This window comes from Odontesthes bonariensis, chromosome 9 (genome assembly GCF_027942865.1).
Source record: "Odontesthes bonariensis isolate fOdoBon6 chromosome 9, fOdoBon6.hap1, whole genome shotgun sequence".
In the NCBI taxonomy this organism is placed as follows: Eukaryota; Metazoa; Chordata; class Actinopteri; order Atheriniformes; family Atherinopsidae; genus Odontesthes; species Odontesthes bonariensis.
Window position 1 is genome coordinate 39932624 of NC_134514.1, and position 27021 is coordinate 39959644.

At 43.0% G+C, this 27021-nt stretch overlaps 1 protein-coding gene across 7 annotated transcripts in view; it reads right to left on the reverse strand.

Annotated features, from left to right (window-relative positions):
* The window catches only part of LOC142388681 (protocadherin Fat 3-like), a 248293-nt gene that overhangs the window by 103349 nt on the left and 117923 nt on the right, over positions 1 to 27021 (reverse strand). For 6 of the 7 annotated variants that reach the window (XR_012770319.1, XM_075474223.1, XM_075474224.1 and 3 more), the window contains 4 exons: positions 23876 to 24151; positions 10777 to 10987; positions 7952 to 10680; positions 6475 to 7846 (listed from right to left, as the gene is read on the reverse strand). Coding sequence is in view for 6 of the 7 variants with exons in the window: in XM_075474223.1 (XP_075330338.1) it covers positions 6475 to 7846; positions 7952 to 10680; positions 10777 to 10987; positions 23876 to 24151 (4588 nt within the window). In the remaining variant the exon portion in view is untranslated. Of the gene's footprint in view, positions 1 to 35; positions 7847 to 7951; positions 10681 to 10776; positions 10988 to 23875; positions 24152 to 27021 lie in introns of those variants that run through there. The other variant, XM_075474227.1, reaches the window with a different exon arrangement.

Here is a 27021-nt window from a genome sequence, read left to right on the forward strand (position 1 = left end):
CCCCAACCTCTACCAAGCTCCAAACCGCCCCCCAAACCCCTCCCCCTCTGTGGACGAGGTTGTGCATGTGAGTTCACACCAGTGTGCGCGCACACAAGGGGCAGACTCACACGCTCAGCATGGAAGACATGGTTGGTGACTGTTGTGTGTAGGCAGTTGTTGGCAAAGGTGGAATGGGAAGATTTGGGTTTTTCGGCTGCTGCGCCATTTTCGCTAAGAAGCCGATATCAATCCGGTCTCTGACTGGGAGAACTTTCGTGTGCGTGAATGGGGGGAGGGGGGCGGGCTCGACAGCAGCGTGTGCACAAGCTGTGATTGACAGGTAGCGATTCCTCCCCCCGAACGTGATTGGTTAAAAACAGCCGGGAGCACTCGGTTTTAGCAAGCATGATTACAGGCTTTAGAGGGAGCTACAGAATTCAGGATTTTTACTAAACAGCCTATTTAATATTCTACTTCCATGACAGTTCAAGCTAATATGACTAAAAAAAAGTTGCAGACGGCACCTTTAACAATTTTCTATATTATGATCAATATTACTATCAGTAGTACTATTTTCATTCAATTTTTTATTCATCCTCTATAGAACATCTATAGCAGTCTAATACAAATGCACATGAAAAAGACCGGCACACACACATATTCTGTGAATAAATATACTCATACTGGACCAATACAACCTAATGCACCTGACAAAGATTACCTCTTGAAGTGTTTCCAATCTCGATATTATTTATATTATATTATATTATATTATATTATATTATATTTAACATCTTGTCTTGAAGTCTTTTGTGGCATCTTTTTGTGTCCCGTCCCTGGGAAAAAAGGCCTCTTGATACCTACCCTTGCATTGAGACCATTTCTGAAGAGGCTTCAGGGTTTGACTGAAGGACCACATACAGCTCTTAAATCCTGAATCAGTTTTTTACTTAAGATCAGTCTCAGATCAGTGTGGTGTGTGAATGTGTTCAAATAAGCATGTTCCAGAACTGTGCTCGTATTTTTACTTAGTTTTGTCTGAAACGCTTAAACTCAGAGCAGTGTAGTTTTTGCCCATGTCATGGAACAGTGGGTTTTCACTCTACACACAGCCAGCAAAGACCCTCTTTTCAGCTGACCAAGCCAAGCCGAGTACAGCTGAGAGTCCACTGAGATGATCCAGAGTTAGCTTGAGTGCTAACTCTAACAGGACCAGAGGAAGTGACCAGAATCCTTCTTCTTGACAGCACAAGGGATTCACACCAAAGATTGAACCTTGACTGGACAGAGGACCGTTTCCAGTCCTTTTCTTCAAGGACTGAACATTTTCCAAAGACTGTAGTAACAATAAGCATTGACATCGGTTCCACATGGCTAAGCATAGGACATCCTTTGTTTTGAAAGTACATCGCATTGATTTGTTTTCTCTAAGATTTAATTGTGATAATGTTCACAAAGTAAGGTTCATTTTAATAGAGTTGATGTTAGATGTGATCTTGCATGCAAACTCACCATCTTCCTTTGTTTAACCTGGCACCTTTAAACATAAGTCACACATTAACCCTCAAAGTCTTTGTTAACCAGAACTGGACACCGGACACTGGACAGGGATTTGAACATCGCGCCCTGCACGGTCTATTCTGTCGTATATAATTTTGCCATTCACTTTCACATGCTGGAAACATGCATACACAGACAAAGAGACCAGAAATGTCCAGGTAACACTTGGGCTGCCCAACCCCATTGATGTTGCTTCTCTGGCTAACAGACTATGACTTACTGAACACATAATCACAGCTGCCATCTTGTGCCCTCTCCATCACATAATCACAGCTGCCTTTTTGTCTCAGTGTCCTCCCCTCTTCTCCACACACATACACCTACAGACTAATGGTCTTTCTCCCATTCCTTGTTTATCTTGTATATAGGATTAGCTTAGTAGACAATAGTGTTTATCAATGAAAGTACTATTTATTTGATGATTGTTCCAACTTGGATAAATAAATAATAAGTTGTTTTTGATCATCGTGTATGTTTTACTGTGAGAACTGCTGGTTGCGAATGTCAGTGCTGGGATTCATAACCATCATTTATGCTCTGTATGTGTCATACATGTCCCAGATTGACACATATAGACCAACATATTTTGAGACTGATAGTGGGTTATAATAATAATAATAACAATGGACAATATGATTGTGATTCTGATATTCTTCTCTATAGGATTTTAAGACATAATAGAACTCCTGGAAGTTCTTGTCTGTCGTTCTTGTCTGTCATTATGTTGTGATTGCTGTACATTGAGGTTTTAAACTAAAGTGTAGAGATAACTATAAAGTCTTTGACCAAAGTGAAACTACTAAATACTCTTATAATGACTAATTAACTTTATCAATCCAATATCAGCAATGTAAAAGAGATTTCCTGGGAAATCAATAATATAAAAACAAATAGCATGCAGTTTGTTTTACTTTAACTGCAAAGATTCAATGTGTAGTAGGCCAACTTTTCAATCGATTAAAACCTGATAGAATGATATTGAATCAACATTATGATATGGTTGAATTAAAACGTCAACTGGTTCATCATCAACATCTAAAGGTAATCCACGAATCAACTGACAGATGATTGTTGAATTATTGATTTCCTGTTAGATAATTGGAGCAAAAATGGGTTGAGAAAACCTTCCACCAGCCAGTTTGAGCTTCACTATGAATCCATTACTATATTGAGACAATATATGTATATATAATATATATATATTATAATTTCTGTGACTGGTGCGCCGTAAGCGATGGTCGCACTGACGATGGCTCCGTCAACAGCGTTAAGTTATTTGTTTATTTATATATGTATAGTCTCTTCTTTTGTAAATATGGCACTGTCGCTCATTCACTATGACCGACAAGCACTTTTGGCGATCCGTTCACTACTGGATACGGACTTTTTAAACACTCCACAGTGCGCGAGCTGGGATCCCTTTGTCCTGCCGTTCCTACCTGGACGCCGGAGAAGAAGAAAGAAAAGAGGAAAACGGGCCGGTATTCTCTGCAGATCCCGATCGCACCGCAACAACCCGCCACTCCCGAGCATTTTGCTGGCCAATGTTCAATCCCTGGACAATAAATTGGACGAACTACACGCAAGGATCTCCTTTCAGCGTGATATTTCCAGCTGCTGTGTGCTGGCGTTCACAGAAACATGGCTGGATTCTTCGGTGCCGGATTGCGCCGTCTCCCCGACTGGATTTACTACCTTTCGTCAGGACAGGACGTCGGAATCAGGCAAAAGCAGAGGTGGGGGTGTGTGTATTATGGTTAATTCACGCTGGAGTACGGATGTAGCAGTTTTAACAACACACTGCTCACCAGATCTGGAGCTATTGACTGTAAAAGCGCGCCCTTTCTACCTCCCACGAGAATTCAGCTGCGCCATCATAACAGCTGTTTACATACCCCCCCTGGCGGACAAAGGCAGCGCGCTTGAGGACCTGCATAGGATTATAACTGGACTTGAGAATGCTCATCCTGAGGCAGCTTTTATTGTGGTAGGCGACTACAATAGAGCTATGATGAGGAAAGTTTTGCCTAAATATCACCAGCACATTAACTTTCCAACTCGCGGTGACCAGACTCTCGACCATTGTTACTCCCTACTGCGGGGCAGCTACAAACCCCTCCCCCGCCCTGCCTTTGGAAAGTCAGACCACATTTCCATACTGCTTCTCCCCGCCTATAGACAACGCCTCAAACAAGAGAAACCGGTTACTCGAGTAGTTCAACGCTGGAGTGAAGAATCGACCTCCATCCTCCAGGACTGCTTTGAGACTACAGACTGGCAGATGTTCTGTGATGCAGCCGATGGAGACATCGACGAATATACAGACTCTGTCTCTGCCTACATCTCCAAGTGCATTGATGATGTCGTTCCGAAGGTCACCGTCAGGTGTTTTCCCCAACCAGAAACCCTGGGTAAACGGCAAAGTACGTGCCAAACTTCTGGCACGGTCGTCTGCCTACAGCTCAGGAGACCTGGAGGCCTTGAGGAGATCCAGATACGACCTCCAGAAGACCATCAGAGATGCCAAAAGAGCCTACAGGGACAAGCTGGAGTCTGTCTACCACAACCCTGACCCCAGACGCATGTGGAATGGACTACGCACCATCACAGGCTACAGAGGAAGGAATAGCAGTGATGCCCCGCCCGCCGCCTCTCTCCCAGACGAGCTCAACACCTTCTACGCTCGGTTTGAGGCGAGCAACGACACCCCTGCAGTGAGGCTAGCTGAGGACCAGGACGACCGCACTCTGACCCTGTCCACGACCGACGTGAGGAGAGCCTTCAAAAGAGTTAACCCACAGAAGGCAGCAGGGCCGGATGGCATCCCAGGCCGAGTCCTCAGAGCGTGCGCCGACCAGCTAGGGGGGGTATTCACCTCCATCTTCAACCTCTCCCTGAGTCTGTCTGTGGTTCCCACCAGCTTCAAACAGACCACCATTGTTCCTGTCCCCAAGCAACCCTCCATCTCCTGCCTGAATGACTACCGTCCTGTAGCACTGACCTCTACCATCATGAAGTGCTTCGAGCGGCTAGTCAGGACACACATCTGCTCCTCCCTCCCCGACACCCTGGACCCTCTTCAATTCGCCTACAGGCGAAACAGATCAACTGATGACGCCATCGCACTGACGGTGCACACCGCCCTCTCCCACTTGGATAAAGTGGGCACATACGTGAGGATGCTGTTTGTGGATTATAGCTCTGCATTCAACACGATTGTGCCTGCCAAGCTCGTCCCCAAGCTCAAGATCCTGGGTCTTAACAACTCCATCTGCAACTGGATCCTGAACTTCCTGACGGGCAGGCCCCAAGTGGTGAGAATGGGGAACCTCACCTCCTCCGAACTTACCCTGAGCACTGGAGCCCCCCAAGGCTGTGTGCTCAGCCCCCTCCTCTACACCCTGTTCACACATGACTGTGTGGCCACTTTAAGCTCCAACGTCATCATCAAATTTGCTGATGACACCACCGTCCTGGGTCTCATCTCCAACAACGACGAGACTGCCTACAGGGAGGAGGTCAGTACCTTCGCTACCTGGTGCCAAGAGAACAACCTCTCTCTAAACGTCAGCAAGACGAAGGAGATGATTGTGGACTCCAGGAAACAGCAGGAGGGGCACGCCCCAATTCACATCAACGGGGCTGAGGTGGAGAGGGTTTCCCACTTCAAATTCCTCGGTGTGCACATCAGCGATGACCTAACCTGGAGTAGACATTCTGACATGACAGTGAAAACTGCCCAGAAGCGCCTTTATTTCCTGAGGAGACTCAAGAAGTTTGGCATGTCTACAAAAACCCTCACTAACTTTTATAGATGCACCATCGAGAGCATCCTCTCTGGCTGCATCACTGCATGGTTCGGCAGCTGCTCTGCTGAAAACCGTAAGGCCCTCCAGAGGGTGGTGAAGACAGCTGAGCGCATCACCAGCTCCTCCCTCCCCCCCGTGCAAGGCATCTACCACACAAGATGCCTGAGAAAAGCACGGAAAATCACCAAGGACCATAGCCACCCCTCATATGGACTGTTCAACCTTCTGCCATCTGGTAGACGCTACCGGAGCATCCGGGCTCGGACTAGCAGACTAAAGAACAGTTTCTTCCCCCAGGCCATCAGGCTACTCAACCAGTAACTCATTGGCACTCAGCCACTTTAGTTATGTACATATTCTCACATGTGTATATATATATATATAGTTGCACATTTCACTTTTTTTTTTTATGCACAGTTATACTTGTTTTGTCTTTTTTATGCACAATTTTTCTACTTATCTTTATTTAATGCTGTTGGCGACGCCTTGTCACCAAGAATTTCAATGCACAGCATGACCCAGTGTCTCTCTGTACAAATGACAATAAATCTTGAATCTTGAATCTTGAATCTTAATCCTTATAATGGGGGTAGTCATCTTTTTTTTAAATATAAATTCACTGCAAAATGATCCAGCCTTAGAGGCGGTTTTGCAAGAAGGGCAATAAAACTAAATGTATTAGTGTATGTATTCATATTGACATTTAAAGTGTATTGGTGAATTCGCATATCAACTTATGCACAGTGTAACGTAGAAAAACAACACACAGCAGATGTTATAAAAAATATATGGACATAGTACCTATGACAGGAGCATTAAATAGACATCAATGCTCTACATAAATAATCCTCTCAAAAAGTTATCAAATAAAGTTAACCTTTTACTTTCTTGTCAGCAGTTGTCAGATACCTTTGGATATGGTCCAAATTGTAGTTATTTCTCAAATTTGTCAACTAGTGGCTGTTTGTGAAGATCCAGTTGCAGTCACTGAATGTTGCATGAATAACAACACCCTTTTATGATGTTGTTTTGTCAACATACTGTTAATTGTTTTATCATTAGACTCCAACAAATACATCGGTATGTTAACATTTCATTAACAGATGTTTACATTTATACTCACCAGTGATGTGGTAGGTGACATGTCTGTTAACAGCAGAGCCGTCATCATCCCGTGTGTTCAGCACAGCCACCACTTGACCAGGGGGGTCACTCTCCTTAACTGAACTAAAGTAGAGGTTCTTCATGAACCTAGGGGGGTTGTCGTTGATGTCTGACACTGCCACTGTCACAGTGGTGGTACTGGAAAGAGACAGGGTCTCGCCAAGGTCTGAGGCCACTACTGTAAACATGTAGGATGGATTGGTTTCGTGGTCAAGAGCCTTGCGTGTGGATATCCAGCCAGTGTTACTGTCAATACTAAAGGTACTAGTCAATGTATTTGAATTCCCTTCTGACTGGATTAATGTCCCAAATCTATATTTTATGTGGCCATTGACTCCTGAGTCTGGGTCACGTGCTTGGACTTGAATGATTCTGGTTCCAACGGTCATTCCTTCCATAACAGTAGTAAAATAAGAGCTGGCCTCAAAGGTTGGTTTGTTATCATTTAGGTCCAAAACTTTTACTTCAACGTTGACATTAGTCACAGAATCTAGCTTGGTATGTTGTCCTATGGCAGTGACTTTGAAGTAAAATCTTTCAATCACCTCATGGTCCAAGGGTTTATCAAGTTTAATCACTCCTGTATGATTCTCCACCAAAAACACCCTATCTTGGTTGTTTTCTCCAGTGTTTCCATTAACCATGGAAAAAGTAGTTGAGAGTGAGGTATTTTCAGGAGGAATGATGAGCTGAACCATTCCTATGACTGAGCCTATGGGTGTATTCTCTGGTATGGTAAACAAGTAATGATGCTGGCTGAAGAAAGGAATGTAAGCATCAGGAGAAAGAACATGGATATGGACAGGCACTAAAGAGTGTTGAACTGGAGTTCCTCCATCCACAGCCTTCACAAAAAAAGATAATACAGAGTTCTTCAAGTGGCTAAAGCTGCCTTTTGTGACCATCCAACCACTGTCTGGGTCTACCTCCAAAATATCTGCCACAGGGACATGCGCCTCACTATAAAGTGAATATCTTACTTTTGCGTTTGTGCCATCATCAGGATCATAAGCCTGAATCTGTGTCACCAAAAAACCTTTAGCCACATCATGTTTTAGTGAAGCTTGATACTCTGTGGCAATAAAGCGAGGTGCATTATCATTGTCATCTAAGAGATTAAGTTGTATTGCGCAATAAGAAAAACGGCCACCTGAATCCTGAGCTGCCACCGTAATAACAATGTCCTTGGTGGCTCGATCTTCACGATCCAGCTTTTCTAATGTGCTGATGTGACCACTTGCATCAATGCTAAATTTGTCATTGCTCACATCATTAAGAAAGGAATAAATGATTTGGCCAAACACTCCAGGATCTGCATCTGTTGCCTTCACCTGCAATTTGGCAAAAAAAATGTTGTCAATAGAGTTACATATAAACTATCCTTATTCAAAGACTATATACAAAAAGAAATAATGTTGAACATCAAAAGTACTTACCTGTATCACCTTGGTTCCGACAGCAGCATTCTCTCTTAATTCTGCCTCATACAAATCCATTTCGAACACTGGACTATGCAGGTTGGCCCCCAACACTTTAACATGAACTTGTGCAGTGCTGGTGAACACTCCATCGGACACTGAAACATTGAGGGTGTAGGCAGGCTCCAATCTTTGCTTACGGTGGCCAGATAATGTGATAATTCCTGTATTTTTTTTCATCACAAAATTCATTCTTTCATTTCCTGACAAAATGTTGTACTCCAAATTGTCAAAATCTGAACTGTCAGCATCTGAGGCTTGGACACAGGTTATAAAGTGACCCCGTGGTGCTAATTCACTTACATATGCCTCATAGAGCAGCTGGTTAAAGACTGGAGGATTGTCATTTATATCATTCAACATGACAGTCACTGACACTTCATTACTCAATGCTGGGAAACCATTATCAGTGGCTCTGACAATAAAGTCATAATTCTGGGCAAGCTCATGGTCAAGCATACGTGCTGTGAGAATTAATCCACTGCTACTATCAATGTGAAAATAGTCTGTTCTGTTATGTACATATGAGAATATTTGGTAGTGAACAACATTGTTTTTCTCTGAATCTTTGTCTGTGGCAGTGATTTGAAGTACTGCTGTTCCAATGACAGTTGTTTCAGACAAAACTACACTGTAGGACATCTTCTTGAAAATAGGTGGGTTATCATTTATATCCTGGACAAACACATCTACATCAACCTCAGCATGGGCACCAGTCAAACAGTCTGTGGCTCTGATGGTAAGATGGTAAGATGATCTTGCTTCATAGTCCAAAGAGTGGATGACGCTTATGACTCCAGTATCAAACCCAATATCAAACTGAAGAGATGGATCCCCTTCAACAATCGTGTAAATTATGTTTTGATTTTCAGGACTAGTAGCATTAATGCAGAGGATAGGTGTGTGCACATCTACATCCTCATTCACAGAAACGGAATAAAAGGATTTCCGAAAGACAGGCATGGCTTTGTTGACTACAGTGATGGGAAACTCTATAGTTGATGAAAGGGGATGATAACCACCATCTCTTGCATATATCAAAAGTTGATATTCCACATTGGACAAGTCAGGGTCAAAAGTTCTCTTGAGACTAAGACTTCCTGTCTGCTGATTAATCTCAAAGTGATCGTGGTCATCCCTTAGACAGTAAGACACCACTCCATTGATGCCTTTGTCCCCGTCCACTGCAAGGACCCTGAAAATCGGTGATCCTGGTTCAGCATCTACTTGAACAGCTGCATAATAAGGGAGTCCAATAAACACAGGGGTATTGTCATTTATGTCCTCAACTTGAACTTTAACCACAGCTCTGGCCACGTGGAGATCATCGTGCTCCCTTCTTGCTTCAACTATCAGTTTATAGAATTCTTGCTCTTCACGGTCAAAGGGTATGCCTGTGGTCTGGATAACACCAGATGTTGGACGAATTCTGAATTGTGTACCAGCATTCAGCAGTGCGTACTTCAGTGGCTCATTGAGATGGTTGCCAACAGCATTGACCACAGCCACATCAGTGATATTTGATACATTCTCTATAACAGATGAAAGATAGATGCTATGAGTAAAGCTGAGATCAGAGTCCTGAGCTTCTTGGACAAGTATTGTTACTAAGACAGTACTGGAGAATTTTCCATCTGAAACTCTGACACTAAAGTGAAAAAGCTCTTGGGAGAAGTTGCTGTTTTTAACTACAATAACTCCACTGGAGGGCTTAATGGCAAAGTTCTCCAGTACACCATCATTCAGACAGTATGTTAGTTCTGTAGGGACACATTTGTCAGGGTCTATGGCTGACACCTGTAATGCTTCAACACCTACATAAGTGGGAAGTAGCAAGACTGTTTCGTAGGCATTCTGGGTAAAGTAAGGTGGGGAATCATTTGAATCAGTCACTTGTATTGTGACCTCAGTTGGACTGTCTGCTGTCAACTGTGGCATACCTTTGTCCCTCACATGAACATGGAAACGGAAAGTCGAAAATGTTTCGTGGTCTAGAATTGCAATAGTTCTAATGGAGCCAGTTCCTAAGTCCACGGTAAAGAACATTTTTGCAGTGTCCTCAACAATCTCATAGACCAAAATAGCATTTTGGTTGTGGTCAGCATCAGTGGCCCTGATTACCAGAGGTAAATTATCTGAGTTCAAGACCACACTGTTGATTGGTGCAATCTCACTAATGCTGCCATGATAATGGCTCTGTTGGAACACTGGTGGATTATCATTCTCATCTACTATATGAATTAACACAGTAGTAGTGGAGGTCATACCAGCCATGTTAGCAGCCTGGACCATCAGGGTGTAAGATGCTGTGGTCTCATAGTCTAGAGGCTTTTGAGTAGTAATGACTCCACTATATTGATTTATTTGAAAAGCACGTTTGTCATTGCCCAGCATGATGTCATAAGTGAGGGTAGACTGGCTGACAGCACTAACTGTGGTGACAAAGGTCCCAACCATTGCATTTTCTGTGATCTCAGTCTGATACACAGGCTGAGAAAACTTTGGACCGGCATTGTCAGATAGAGTGACAGCAATGCACACAATTGTGGTGGTGGACAATGGAGGGGTGCCGTGGTCAGTGACTCTCACAGTAACAACATAGTGGCCTATGCTGGACAAGTCTAGGTGATGTGCTACACTGATGATACCCAAAACTGGCTCAATTTGGAATGCATTTCCAGTGTTTCCTGTTGGAGAGTTAGAAAAAAATTACGAAAAATATTAGCAATGTAAAGTCAATTTAAACACATAGGAGCAGGCATTAGCCTGTCTGAAGTGCCTACCTGCTTCAATTGAGTAGTGCAGCTCTGCATTTTTGCCTTTGTCTTTGTCCAAAGCAGCAACCTGGACTACAGCTGATCCCACAGCTGCTGACTCATAAACTAAGCCTTCATACAGAGCACGGGTAAAAATGGGTACGTGATCATTTATATCTTCCACTTCTATGAGTACACGAGCCACATTTTTTCTGCATGGATACTCTTGGTCTTTCACCTGTAAACAGAAAAAAAAAAAACTGAATAGAATTAATACCAAACAAAGAAACTATTCTCAGTAATTGTGTATTGTTATCATAATCATTGTGCTATATAGCAACTGCAGCTCTCGTGATTTCGTGATAATTAAATTTTGATATGTGTGTGTTTCCTCCTGAGTTTGGTTCTATTATCAATTTGTAATGTAGATAACTCAATTGCTGATTGATGACTTCAGGTAAAACAAGGATACAAAATTGAAAATATGTATACATGTAGATATATATCTACATATTTATGTATACATATGTCACCCCCTTCAAGTCAGCCTTTAATGGGATCCCATAATGTACTGCCTTTATAAATTGTGAAAATTTTAAATAAATGTAACGGAAATAAATCTGTAATGAAATAAGATTAAAAAAACTTAATCCAAAAGTAAAACAAAAAAAATTTCAATATGTAATCTTTTTAAATTAGTAATTAATAGTATAATAAATAACGGCCATTAATTTGGAATGATTTATCATAAGCAACTTATGGCTAATGATGTTTTTTTTAGTTTCTTTGAGTCATTGACTCTGATACTGTTGTTTCAACACATCGCTGCAAAGCAGATAGCACTCTTCATTACAGAAATATTGTAAAAAAAAAAGCAACATCTCAGTGTAGAAACTTAAGGACCTAAGTCCCCTTAAGAACTACTGTCTGCTCTGTTCTTTCTTGTAGCCCCAGTCTATTATATTGTTCAGGTAAATTTCCAGATATTTGTTGTCCTTCACTAAACTTAGTTTTATCTTCTATAATGGAAATGTTGTTTGGCTTATTAATAGTTCTCACAAAATTCACAACAATTTATTTTGTTTGTGTTCAAGATTAGGAGATTGTTCACACACCATGCCACAAAGTGCTGACCACTTCTCTGTACTCAGGTTCTTGTCCATCACTGATACCCCGCACTACTGCCGAGCAGCCAGAGTATTTCTGAAGATGACAGTACTCTGAGTTGTACATCTGAAGTGTACAATGTGAAGAGAAGAAATGAGTGTCATACCCTATTTGGCCTGTGGTGCTCTTCTCAAACACACAGTTTCTCAATCTCATAAACTGTGGTCTGTTAGTGACCTACTCAATAATCCAGGTAGTTGGAGAAGCATTCATTTGTATTTTCTAAACCGTCTCACATAACAGTGCAAGCTGAATCATGTTAAAAGCACTGAAGAAATCAAAGAACACGATGCTCACTGTAATGCCAGCTTTGTCCATATGAGAGCACATGCATTAAGGGTCTTCAACCTGAACCCTGGTATGATAAGAAAAGTGTAGAATTTCCTGATAGGTGTTCACTTGCTCACTGAGGTTTGCCAACAACAGATTCTCTAGGACTTTCATGATGTGGGAGGTTTTTTTTCCACCCTCACCTAATGCATTTTTTTTTTGTGAAATCTGATGGTTTCCTTAGCAAGGCAACTTTTTGTTTTAATTGGCTTTATATCTATTAAACTAATTTGGAATTTGATTCATTAGAATTGGTTGGATTATGATTGTATGACAATTAATTGGATTGTAATTGGCTTGGACCATCAGATTCTTCTGTCTCATCTGGAAAGTTGGGTGGGCATTCAAGGTGGTGCTTTAGAGTGGTTTAGGTCCTACTTATCAGGAAGACGTTTTTGTGTCCGTGTTGGAACTCCCGAGTCCTCTCCAGCGCCTCTCACGTGTGGAGTGCCTCAAGGTTCTATTCTTGGGCCTCTTCTCTTCCCCTTCTACTTACTTCCTCTTGGATCAATTTTTGGAAATATGGTATTGTGTTCCAATACCATAATGATGATAGTCAGATTTATATGCCACTGAAGCAAGAAGTCAACACCTGACACCATTTGCAACAAACCTCGGTGTAAGGCTGGACAGAAATCTCAAATTTGATGCAGAGGTTAGTTCAGTGGTCAAGTCCAGCATTTTTCAACTGAGACAACTTACCAAAGCTAAACCGTTTCTTTCTTTGCATCACTTTGAGATTTTTATCCATGTTTTTATCACAACTCATTTAGACTACTGCAATGCACTTTATTCTGGGCAAAGTCGAGCATCACTTGCTGGTCTACAGCTGGTTTAGAATGCTGCTGCTCGGCTCCTAACTGGTACAAAAAAACGTGAGCACATTACTCCAGTTCTAGCATCACTTCACTGGCTTTCAAAGAAATTCTTCTTTTTGTTTTTAAAAGTCTTCATGGCCTTGCCCCAACGTATCTGTCTGATCTGCTTCAGCCTTACTCTCCTTCATGTTCTCTCAGGTCAGCAGATCAGTTATTGTTAGTCATCCCAAAAACAAAGAGAAAACTTAGAGGGGGCCGTGCCTTCTCAGTCACTGCCCCAAAGCTGTGGAATGAATTACCTATGCACATCAGGCAGGCTGACTCACTTAATGTTTCTTCTCTTAAAACACTTTTTTTCTCATTGGCTTTTAATTCAGTCTGAGGTGTTGACTTTTACTGTGACTTTTTATTGTTTTTTTTTTATGTTTTTTATGTTTCACTTGTATTTGTACATCACTGCTTGCTGCCACCTGCCGACAGCCGCACCTGTTATGGTGTTTGTTGCTCGGAAGCAGGGGACTGCTCGGTCTGCACTTCAGTCTGCATGGTCTGCACAGCAGGCAGTGATACGAAGGGAGAGAAAATACCACCAAGCGATTGTGAGATCTGACTTTTTCCTGGAGAACGATTTTGTGATGCAAATGTATTACTCTTTTGAACGCATATTGTTTTGAGAAGCCGACTAGCCGGACTACCTTCGTCAACGCCAAAACTCGGCTGGAACTCGGCTCACAGGACGCAGCTGGGGGTAAGTCAAATTTCATAAATGATGTTGCTAATATGGGATGTCATACAGCTTCATGTCAAAAGAGGCGAACTATCCCTTTAATGGTTTGGAAGTATGGCAGAGAGGGAAACATGACTGAAATCTCCAAAGATTGCTATTACTGAGCTGATGACATCACATGTGGCATCAGCAGCAGTGCCAGGATGGACACGATTGCTACCCTCATCTACTTGGTCTCAGAGCTTTTGGTTAGTTTAGAATAAAGTCAGTAATTTTCCTATATTTGCCTGCCTCCTTCATGTGAGCCTGCATCATGACTGTGACAAAAGAAATCTAATATTAAAGGTAAACGGGTGTCTGCCTCTTAAACCTTTTTTAGAATCTGGTTCTTTAAGAGAGGATCCTGATAACTAAAATCTCTCCATCTCATTCCACTTTTGGAAACTCTATTAACCACAACTACGGCTGCAGCCTAAAGCCTCTAGCATGGTTCCAGCGTCTGCTAGCGCGAGCGGTGTTGATGACGTCACGATTTCGTGTCCGCCATATATAGTGGCGCAAGTCGATGCGCCAGTAGTTGCAATTTTCTCCGTCACAGAGGTGGCGCTGCTACGTTAAGGTTACCACTATTCTACAACCACGAAAGTGGAGAAGAAAACAATGCCGCTGTCAAGAGCAAGAATACTGTAATTAATGATACTGCTGCAGTATTCGGATCATTTTAATTTTTTAATTCAGTTAATAGAGGTGAAGGTCTGAAGCCCCCGGCATCAACAGAGTCTCTGCCCTCTTCTTTGCCTTCACGTATCTGTCCCGTAGCTTCTTCCACACATTCTTACAGAACTCTCCCTCTTTCCCCAAAGTTCTGCCCATCTCTGTGCACCAGTTTTGGGAGTTTACGTGCTCCCTGTGCTGTTTCGTACAGGTGCCTGTACAAACGCACCTCCTCACTGAACCTGGTCTCAAATTGGTCCATCCGGTTTGTCGTTGTTGGCGCCGCCAAGTTTCAAAAATCGACTGGTGCACGACAACGCGCTGCGCCGTCTTTTCAAGGGAAGTGCCAGGCCTGAAACGTCATTTTGACGTCACGGTCCGCCACCGCCGTGACAGACGCATCAACCATGCTAGCGCCTTAAGAGCAAAGAGTGAGATCTTGAAGACAAAGAGAGCTACCAGAGCAGCCCCCACCCCCTCTTGTCCCTCCACACCGCCATCATGTTCTGTCTCTGCAGTCTGATATGTGATGTGTAGAGGGTCCGGGCTGTGAGGATTATGGTAGTTTTGACTTTTCCCAGGACAAGCTGGGACCCTGTTCATTAGAAGGTTTTAAAATTTCTGTTCGTCTTTACTTCCTGGTTCTGAAGAGTGCAGATGTGTCTCTGCTTCCTCCTGCTGCTTACTGCTTTATTCGCTTTTAAATCTTTCTACTTCTTTCCACAAGTCTTGGACATAATTTTATTCTTTTATTCTTTTTCTTTTAATTGTATATTTGTAAACGGTTTTAGCCCTCCTGTTTACAGAGAATTGGACAGAACAATGGGCCTCATGCAAGAACCGTTCGTACGCACAGATTTCTTCTTAAATCGTCCGTACGAGTGATTTAAGAGAATTTGCGCATTCACCAATCTTTTCGTATTTTGAGTTTTCTTTCAGGTATGAACAGAATTTACGAGTGATCCAGACCTGTCGTAGGAGTTTCGTAAAATAGTCCGCTGTTATTCCAATCAGTTTGCTTGACTAATGGATAGGGATGCACCGATACCACTTTTTTTCAAACCGATACGATACCGATACTTGGATCTGAGTACTTGCCGATACCGAGTACCGATGCCGATACTTCTACCACAAAAAAAATTAATAAATTGGAGGACAGGTTTGGTCTCACTAGCCCAGTGGTTCCCAAACTTTTTGTGCCCAAGGCACACCAAAGGACAAGTAAAAATCTCAAGGCACACCTATTGTGCAAAATAGTCCTTATAACACGTCTTATCATTCATATCATGTAAAATATCTGTAAATGTGCATAATTATTTACTAATGCCAAATACAATGTGACAAGACAACTATTACTCATGAAATATTTATTAACGAAATATTTCAAAAATTAATTTGAAACTTTATCAAATTAGGCTTCATCAAAGCAGCAACAGTCGTTTAAACCAGACAAGTCACAAAATTAAAAGTGAGGCAAAGGAAACTCAGCAGAAATTCAGCAGAGAACTGTCAATGCAAGGAAGCTGCATTGTCCATGGTCCTAAACTACAAATTATCAATGCAACATTTCAGCAATCAGTGAAACATGTGCGATTGTAAATATTTTGCCTACTTACAAATAAGTGAGTCGGGGCGCGCAGATTTTTTAAATCCTCGGTGGCACTGAGCAGAGGGCCACTCGCAAGTCCTGTTCAACAGAGAGCCGTGCCCTCCTGTTGTTCTTCATGTTTAACCAGAGCAGAGAACGCCAACTCACACAGGCAGGTAGCGGGGAAAAGAAGAAGGTGCTCAATCGCGTGGTGGGAGATGCTTAGGTAGTCCGATGCAGAAGAATTATCTAACTAGCAGTTAAGTTAGCATTAGCTAACTAGCAGTTAAGTTAGCATTAGCTAACTTCTCCCGACAGGACGCACTCGGGCTGAGGATTGCTGACACCCCCGGTCCAACTGAAGCCATAAGACGGTAACTTTCATGATACTGTCAGCTGACAGTTTTTTTTCCCTCTTTTCTTTCGGTGGTGGGTTGTCGGCAGTCTCTGCACTGGTGGTTGGTGGTTTGCTCCGCACAAGAAAGCGCTCTTTCTCTGTTTTCATGTTGTCCTTCAGCATCTGATGTGTCACAGTCTCATAATTCCCACCTGTGCAACTGCGTTTACAGCGAAATATGGGTTCTCTGAGGATTTTTTTTTTTTAAATAATTTTTTTAGGAATAGAGTTTTCCTCTGTATTATGAAATGAGTACATACAAAGTACTAATATAGTAAATAAGATAAAAATATTTTTGTGTATATTGCACACCAGAACTTGGACACCCTCTGATCGCGGTCTTCATGGTATCGGTTCATGGTATCTGTTAACTTTAACGAGTACGAGTACGAGTATGTTAGAACAGTATCGGCCCGATACCCGATACCAGTATCGGTATCGGTGCATCCCTACTAATGGATTGTATATTTAATTACTTTGAAGCAAACATAAATAAATATATACATTTACCCCATAATGATGCTGACATTATTCTGTTTGACTTAAATTTTGCACTAATGGAAGGTTAATTTGACTCTGTATATAACAATGTTAATGGGAAGTGTAACCAGCGGCTGTCTTGCTACTTTTGGATGCCTTAGCGCGTCAGGCTCCTGGAAGAGACCGTATAGAGACAAACGAATGACTGACATCCCGATTTAGATTCCCAAGGACTGTGCTGCTGCAAATATGCAGCTTGCTAAAGCCACAACTCCAGAGAGAAACACGCCGATCAAACCCAATTCCACCACACGTCCAGGTCCTCACCACCCTTGGATTTTTGGCCACTGGAACCTTTCAGAGGGAGATTGGAGACAGATCGAGGGTGTCCCATTTCGTGGCGAAAAGTTGCTTCTGTCGTGTTTTATTTGACATTTTGTACTGGATGTTCGTTGATATTACTCCGCCACCGCTAAGAAAATAGTGCGAGCATGAACGAACTGCCAAATAAAACACGACAGAAGCAACTTTTCGCAACGAAATTTGATATGGATTACCAGTGCACACCAGTAACCACTCCGGTGAGTTGATGATTTTGAAAACGGACGTTTATGGTGCTTTTACGGACCTTTTAGGACATCCACATGACTTGCCATTCTGAAGCAGGTTGAGAAGAATCAAAATTAGGCAAATACCGGAGACAGCAGTAAACATCAAAAAAGCGGTGAGGGGGGTTCTAAAACATTGCAGACGACTCAGAAAAGAGGCTTAATGTTGAAAATACCGCAGTTCCCCTTTAAGAAGAATAGCTCCTGTGCAGGCTGTGGAGCCTTCATGTGCCAAAGGACTAACTCAGATATTTCTACACGGGATCACAGCTGATGTGGAATCCCACACTGCAGACCTGGCTGACACACTTCCCTGGATGTGTCCAACTGACTCTGGAATATCTGGTGAGGCTCCCAAACCGGACGGTCTGACTGATATCTCCCACTGGAACAGTGTTGGTGCCAAACCAAAGTCATCAACCCCAGCCAGGACCTGGTCTCATGTTGTCCGTCGCAGAGGTAAACCCAGCACCAAAACTAAACCTCCAGCACTCACTCCGCCACCTGAAGTTCCATTGCACAATAGATACGATCCATTGACTCAAAATAGAGTGTGTGATGATGAATGTAACCCAAACATGAAGACAAACAAGAGAAATGGCCCCAAACCTCAGCCAAGGGCTAACCAGATCATCAGGAGAAGCCCAAATCCCACAACCAAGGTGAGGACTACAGACGCGATCGACACCTCCACACAAAAAGGAATAGACACCATTCTAATCGGGGACTCTATAACACAGCATGTCAGAATGGCAAAGACGGAAAATATAACTTTTTCTGATACATCAGTCAGGGAACTGATAGATATTTTGCCGACCATTCTGTCTACTCATCCAGATGGCACGAGGATCATTGTCCACACAGGGTCTTTAGATATTCTGAGAAGGAAGACTGGCTCTGAGATCCTGAAGAAGGATTTTTCTCTGCTGTTGGAGAGACTGTGTCACTATGGAGCACACCGGGTCTCCATTTCAGGCCCCATTCCTACTGTTGGTAAAGGAATTGAACTTTTCAGCAGACTTCTTGGCCTAAACACATGGTTGTCAAATGCATGCATCGCCCATGGGATTAAGTTCATTGATAACTTTAATATCTTTTGGAACTGTAAGGAGCGTTTCAGACCTGATGGCGTGTATCCCAATGGAACTGGATGCAGATTACTTGGTGCACATTTACGTCATGCTGTTGGGACGGCAAACCCAAACATGACTGTACAGATTAGACTGAAGGACACAGCAGCGAGGCAAACAACCCCCAGCCCTCCCCCTCACCAGACCCTTTACTCCACATCACCCAAGGTCTCAAAAGGATGTCTCTATCCCAGCCAGGACTCCAGCGACCACCATCAACCGAGAAACGCAGGGCACCCCCTCCTCCTCCTCTGACATCATCTGTCCTGGCAGAGCAGGACACAAGGGGATGTGCAGGATGTTCAGGGAGCAGCAGAACATCCAGAGTTCAAAACAAAGATGACATGCCATGATGTGTTCAGGGTCCCTGCTATAGAAGTCTCATTAGTGACAGCTGTTCTGAGAACAAGCTGGGACCCAATAGGATTCCTGTATTAGTTAGTAAAAGAAGGAATTGAAAACAGTCAGCCTGCTGGGTGAATCTATCTAATCTGTTAACGGTACCACGTACAACTCAGAATACATCAGAGACCAGTGTAAACTCCACAAAGCTAGCATTACTTAATATTAGATCTCTGTCCAATAAGTCACTGTTAGTTAATGACTTTTTCTGACAGAAACATGGTTAACAGAGAGCACAAGTACTACTGTTCTTAATGAAGCAGCACCCCCAAACTTTAGTTTTATGGATAAATGCCGAAATGGGAGGAAAGGTGGTGGTGAAGCTGCCTTATTTAAAGATACATTCCAGTGTAAAGAGATCTCATTTGGTGAATTATTATTATCATTTGGAAGTAAACACCTGGATGAGAGAGAAATTTCTACAATTAAATGAAGACAAAACTGAGATCATTCTGTTTGGAAGCAAAGAGAAGAGGGTCAGCGTTGGTAAATATCTTGAGACTCGGGCCCTTACAATCACTGACCAAGTTGGTAACCTCGGAGTGTTGATAGACTCAGATCTGACTTTCAGCAGCCACATCAAAGCTGTCACCAAGGCAGCTTTTTACCATCTCAGAAACATCAACAGAATTAAAGGTTTCCTCTCCCAAAAAGACCAGGAGAAACTCATCCATGCATTCATCTCCAGTAGACTCCATTACTGTAATGCTCTTTTAACTGGACTTCCCAAAAAGAGCATTAAACATCTGCAGCTCATCCAGAACGCTGCTGCTAGAGTTTTAACCCGGAGTAAGAGATCTGAACACATCACACCAGTTTTAAAATCTTTACACTGGCTTCCAGTCAGTCACAGAATAGATTTTAAAAGCCTGCTGATGGTTTACAAATCCCAGAATGGTTTAGGCCCAAAATACATCTGTGATATGTTCAGAGAATATAAAGCCAGCAGAGCTCTTAGATCCAAGGACTCAGGTCAGCTGGTCCAGTCCAGACTAAACATGAAGAAGCAGCATTTAGCTGTTATGGTGCAAACAAGTGGAAGCGGTTCCGCTCCTCGCAGCAGCTGGCAGTCAGATGGCGGCGCGCACGAGTGCAGCGGCTTACGGCTCTCTAGTTTGGTGCTCAGCATGGTTGTTTTTAGTATGTGTGTGTGTTGTGTTGGAGAAATGCAAGGAAAATCATGAAGGAACTTACTTCTATAGTCATCAGGAACTCATAAACTGCGGATTACAGCTCAATGGAGTTATTACTCGGGACTTCCATCGAGCTAACGGCATCCCCACGGCTAAAGCCAGACCACCGGGCTCTCCCTGGATTGTTGTCGGCTCTGTCAAGCAGTGGAGGCGGCGGAGGGAGAGGAAGCCGAAGCGGGGCTGTAGAGCCGGATTACTTGCCCGGCTACGAAAACGACCGCACAAGCCACCGCTACCGAGCATATTTCTGTCCAACGCCAGGTCCTTTGTCAACAAAATGGACGAGATGGAACTGCTGCTGGCGAAAAACAACTTTATGCGAGACTGCTGTGTGCTGGTGATTACGGAGACCTGGCTTCACCCGGCTATCCCCGACGCTGCGGTACAGCTAGCGGGCCGCACAACCCACCGACAGGACCGTAGCGAAGAATCCGGTAAGACAAGAGGAGGAGGACTGTGTGTATATGTGCATGACACCTGGGGTTCGAACAGCAGGATTATACACAGCCATTGCTCTCCCAACATCGAGGCTATGTCAGTTATGTGCAGACCGTTTTACCTACCGAGGGAACTGACTGTTGTTATTGTCACGGCTGTATACATACCCCCAGATGCTAACGTTAGCTCGGCGCTAGCTCACCTGCACTCCACCATAAACAGACAGCTGCAGGCTCATCCTGATGGCGTCCACATCATAGCTGAAGACTTCAACCAGGCACGCTTAGGGACTATACCACCAGAATTCACCCAGTATGTGAAATGTGCCACCAGAGGTCAGAACACATTAGATCACATTTATTCAAACATTAAGAAGGGATATAAAGCAGTTCCCTCCCCACACTTAGGACTGTCAGACCACATTTCACTGCTTATCATCCCAGCATATACACCCTCCAGGAAGAGAGCTAGGCCTGTTGTAAAGACTGTTAAAACCTGGCCGGAGGGGGCTCTAGCACAGCTACAAGACTGCTTTGAGCACACTGTGTGGGACATATTTGCACAACCAGACCTGGATGAGTACACCCAAACTGTGCTGTTCTACATTACAGCTTGTGTGGACACAGTCACTGTGAACAAGGTAGTCAGGGTTTTTCCAAACCAGAAACCATGGATGAACAAGACAGTACAGACTCTTCTCAAAGCCCGCGATGCAGCATTTAGATCTGGGGACACAGTCAGGTACAGTTCAGCCAGAGCTGACCTGAAAAGGGCCATCAGGGAGGCGAAACAGGACTATAAGGAAAAGATAGAGGACCACTTTACAGACAACGACCCAAGGCGAGCATGGCAGGGAATAAAGACCATCACTAACTACAAAGGCAGCAACTCCACGCTCTCCAACACCGATGCCTCGCTTGCAGAGGAACTGAACTGTTTCTTTGCTCGCTTCGAGGTCAAGAGTCCAACATCGGGTGCGCTGCCCTCACCTGCTCCCAGTACCTACTCACTCATAGTACAGGAGGATGATGTAAGGAGGGTGCTTAGGTCAGTGAACCCAAGGAAGGCTGCCGGCCCAGATGAAGTACCTGGGAAGGTGCTCAAGGGATGCGCCGATCAGCTTACGGCTGTCTTCACCAACATCTTCAATCGGTCCCTTGCCCAAGCCGCCATTCCATCCTGCCTGAAGACATCCACCATCATCCCGGTTCCGAAAAAGCCCTCGCCCAGCAGTCTGAATGACTATAGACCAGTTGCACTCACACCTGTTATTATGAAGTGCTTTGAGAGGCTGGTATTAAAGCACATCAAAACCAGTCTCCCATTGACCCTGGATCCGCATCAGTTTGCCTACCGAGGGAACAGGTCGACGGACAATGCCATCTCCATAGCTCTTCATACAGCCCTAAGCCATCAAGAGCACAGTGGTACATATGTGAGGATACCCTTTGTAGATTATAGCTCAGCATTTAACACAATTATCCCTGACATCCTCATCAGGAAGCTGTCTGACCTAGGCCTCTCCTCTCATATCTGCCGCTGGATTATGGACTTCTTAACCAACAGGCCCCAACATGTGAAGCTCGGCCCCCACAACTCCTCCACCCTCACTCTTAGCACCGGCTCCCCTCAGGGCTGTGTGTTGAGTCCCCTGCTGTACTCATTGTACACCCATGACTGTAAGCCATCCTACCCCAGCAACACCATCATAAAGTTTGCAGACGACACCACACTGGTTGGACTTATTACAGGAGGAGTCGAAGCGGCCTACAGATCTGAGGTCCAAAGACTAGTTACATGGTGCACAGAAAACAACTTGTCTCTCAATGCTGGGAAAACCAAAGAACTGATCATAGACTTCAGAAAGTGCAGAGCCGATCCCCTCCCTCTTTTTATCAAGGGGCACCCTGTGGAGAGGGTACACAGTTTTAAATTCTTGGGAACCCGGATCTCACTTGGACGGACAACACCACAGCAGTGGTAAAGAAGGCACAACAGCGCCTGCACTTTCTCAGACTTCTTAAAAAAAACAACTTGTCTAAGAAGCTGATGGTGCTCTTCTACCGCTCCACTATAGAGAGCGTCCTGATGTACTGTGTGTCTGTATGGTACGCTGGATGCTCTGCAGCAGACAGAAAACGTATACAGCGAGTAATCAACACAACACAGAAGATCATTGGTTGTCCTCTACCCTCACTAGTGGAAACTGCCAACTCAAGACTGATCTCAAAAGCCCAAAAAATCACAAAGGACTGTTCTCACCCAGGTCACACACTGTTTGAACTCATGCCCTCAGGGAGACGTTATAGATGTCTAAAAGCAAGAACTAGCAGGTTTAGGAATAGCTTCTTTCTTAAGGCAACAACACTTTTAAATGAAGCTAAACTTTTTTAACTTTTTAAGTTTTTAATGATGCAGATTGCACAGATGTTACTTAGCACCTTGCACTTTATGCTCATCAGATCTATCTAGTCATCTATTTATTATCATTATCACATGCTTTTATTCTTATCAAACATGCTGCTGTTGCTATGACAAAAATGGGGGATATTTGCAATGTTTGCATGTGGATGTGGATGTGTGTGTGTCTGTGTGTATGTATGGATTGTAAAGATGGACTTTTTAAGTGTATATGTGTTGACGCACTTTACTAGAGTGGCTCTATGAAATCTCATTGTACTAAATTCAATGACAATAAAGGCATTCAATTCAATTCAATTCAATTCAACAAACTGCCAGTTTGAAACTGCCAAACTTTCACCAAATGGAGACATTTTTAAATCCAGGTTAAAAACATTTCTTTTCTCATGTGTCTATGCATGAAATCTGCACGCTATCTTTGAATTTATCTAGACTGTTGCTTGTTTTTAAATTTGTTTAAATTATTTTATTTGTTTCTCTTTATATTCTTTAATGTATTTTTAATGCTTCTTACACTCCCTGCTGCAATGCTTTTATTTTATGTAAAGCACTTTGAACTGTTTTGTACATTAAATGTGCTATATAAATAAATTTGATTTGATTTGATTTGATCCTCTCAGGTTTCTAACGGAGGACCTAAGCTTGAGGAAGACATACAGACAATCTCTAAAAATGCAAAAGTGAGAAGGATTCCAAAACAAAGCATGTCTTACAATAACAGTGAGTATGTGCTTGGCACAGGCCTCATGGTCCAGCCTTTGAGTAGTGTAGATTGTGCCAAGTGTAGGGTGGATTCGGAACAGATGCATACTGATGAAGTCTATGGAGCTTTGCAGAGAATAGGTCAGCTGGTGATGACCATCACGATCGGATGCTGATATCTGGGCCACCTCAGTATCTGGTGGTGTGTCTTCAGAAATGGTGACCTCATAGGCTGGTTGTGAGAAGGTGGGATCGTTGTCATTGGTGTCAAGAACATTGATGTGAACCTGCAACAGATTCAGATTAAGATTTAGAATTTATTGTCATTGTAGCAGTACAACGAAATTAAAACATGAGGGATATGGAAAGGAGGACAAGAACAGAGGGAAGACGAGGTTAAAAGAGGACATCACGAACTGAAGTGTGCTGTTTCTCTCTATATGAGCACAGTAGTGTGACAGAGTAGCTTACATTTTGTAGAAATGTTCAATGCAAACATTTTACTTTACATTGAGCATACCTATTAAATATAAACTTCTTACCCACTTACCTAAAAATATGTGAACTAAAATTGTGCAAGACAGAGCTGAATTTGATTTTATCATATTATGATTTGATAACAAATACTGGATCATAATTGGTTTGCGTTTGACAACATCTTGAAAGTGCCTTGGGATGACATTTGTTTTGATATGGTATTATCTGAATAAAACAGAACTAAACTGATGTACGTGAACTGCTGATTGGGTCTCTGGTAGTTTAAATGTTCTGTCCTTGTAACTGAAGCTTTTTACGCACACAGCGTTATTAACACAGCAGTACAGGACTAAATGGTTTTTAATCTCTGAAAATCATGAATTGTCATGAAAGCCAATTTGACTGTTTACAAATGTGGTAAATTGGGTTTATAATTATATTCTTTGGTATATGCTTTTGTTTGGTCTTACAGTGTTGTTAAAAAAGCTCAAAAGGGAAAAATAAAACACTGTTAAAAAAGTACATTCTTTGTTACACTGATAATGTGGAATTCAAAACTTAGATTTGAATAACAAATTACCCCAATGTTTTTCACTTGCTCTGATGGGATTTATGCCAGAGTTTATCTCTGTTAGCATCAGAAACTATCACCAGCACAGTTTTGTCCTGATTAAGCTGTAAAAGTTTTCTACCATCCACAACTTAAAGGGGAAGTTCGTTTTTTTTAAACCTAGACCTTATTTCTGGCATAAAATACGTTCACTCACCAATAACAGTTTGGTGAAAGTCTGCGTCCTACAGACGATATTTAGATTACTTGAGATCCGCGTATATCCATATCACGGGACAAACGGGACAAAGGGCAGAGACAATACAGCCTCTAAATAAGGCATTATCTGTCTTTATTTCACCAATACTTTAAGACGAATAAATGAATGAACGTGTACTATTGCTCTGTTAGCTCAGAGCTGCCGTGTTGTTAACTGAGTTCGGAACTGTTCAGAGCTGTTAACTGTTCCGCCATATAAGAGTATTGTAAGCTGAATTTTTAACGTGAATTTTGCTGAAGTTTTGCTTGTTGCATTAATGTACATAGTGTGTATGCATGCTATTTCTTATTGAATAGTTAAATCCAAATGGAGTCAGTAAACTGGGCAGTTATATGCAGTAATGCAACTGTTAAACGATGTCCCTTCTGTATCTTTTTGTACTCAATTGTTAACCCAGGAAAATAACAATGGGCCTCATGCAACAACCGTTCGTACGCACAGATTTGTTCTTAAATCGTGCGTACGAGTGATTTAAGAGAATTTGCGCATTCACCAATCTTTTCGTATTTTACGTTTTCTTTCAGGTACGAACAGAATTTACGAGTGATCCAGACCTGTCGTAGGAGTTTCCTAAAATAGTCTGCTGTTATTCAAATCAAGTTTGCTTGACTAATGGATTGTATATTTAATTACTTTGAAGCGATCATAAATAAATATATACATTATACCCCATAATGATGCTGACATTATTCTGTTTGACTTAAATTTAGGCACTAATTGAAGGTTAATTTGACTCTGTATATAACAAGGTCAATGGGAAGCGTAACCAGCGGCCGTCTTGCTACTTTTGGATGCCTGAGCACGTCAGGCTCTTGGAAGAGAGCGTGTGCTCCGAGACCGTGTAGACAGACGAATGGCTGACATCGCGATTTAGATTGCCAAGGACTGTGCTGCTGCAAATATGCAGCTTGCTGGAGCCACACCTCCAGAGAGAAACACGCCGATCAGAACCCAGTTCCACCACACGCCCAGGTCCTCACCACCCTTGGATTTTTGGCCACTGGAACCTTTCAAAGGGAGATTGGAGACAGATCGGGGGTGTCCCAGTCCTCTGTGAGTCGTGCGCTCCCCTTGGTCATCAAAGCTCTCATCAGTTTATCACCCATGGTACATCAGATTCCCATACACCGCTGTCCAACAAGTACAAATCTCTATCAGTCTCTCTATCCTCCTGCCTGACTGGCTTTGTACAGTATGTGGACTGTCCAACACGTGGAGAAAAGAGATCTGTTCTATGCTAACGTGAAGGAGGCTTACAGGACAGTGTCTCTTCCACCACTGGGTAGATCTGATCACAGCATGGTCTATCTACAACCCACATACAGACCGTGTGTACAAAGACTTCCTGTTACTACCAGATCTTTCAGGAAGTGGTCACCAGAGGCGAGTGATGCATTGAGAGACTGCTTTGATGTCACAGACTGGGCTGTACTGCTGGAGGAAGATGAAATGGACATCGACATGGACAGGAGGGTCAGCACCATCACAGACTACATTAACTTCTGTAGGGACACTGTGATTCCAGTCAGGACTGTAAGGTGCTATCCAAATAATAAACCATGGATCACCAGTGACATCAAAGACCTCCTGAACCAGAAAAAGAGGGCGTTCCAGAATGGGGATAGAGAAAGGCGGAGGAGTGTACAACAGGAGCTTAAAAAGACATTACGTCGAGCTAAAGTGGAGTAAAAGAAAAAGGTGGAGAGACAGCTGGAGAACAATAACACCAAGGAGGTGTGGAGGGGCATGAGGACCATCACTGGATACAGACTGAAGAACTCTCAGTCTGTAGAAGGTGATGTGGACAGAGCCAACACTTTCAACCATTATTACAACAGGTTTGACAGTGT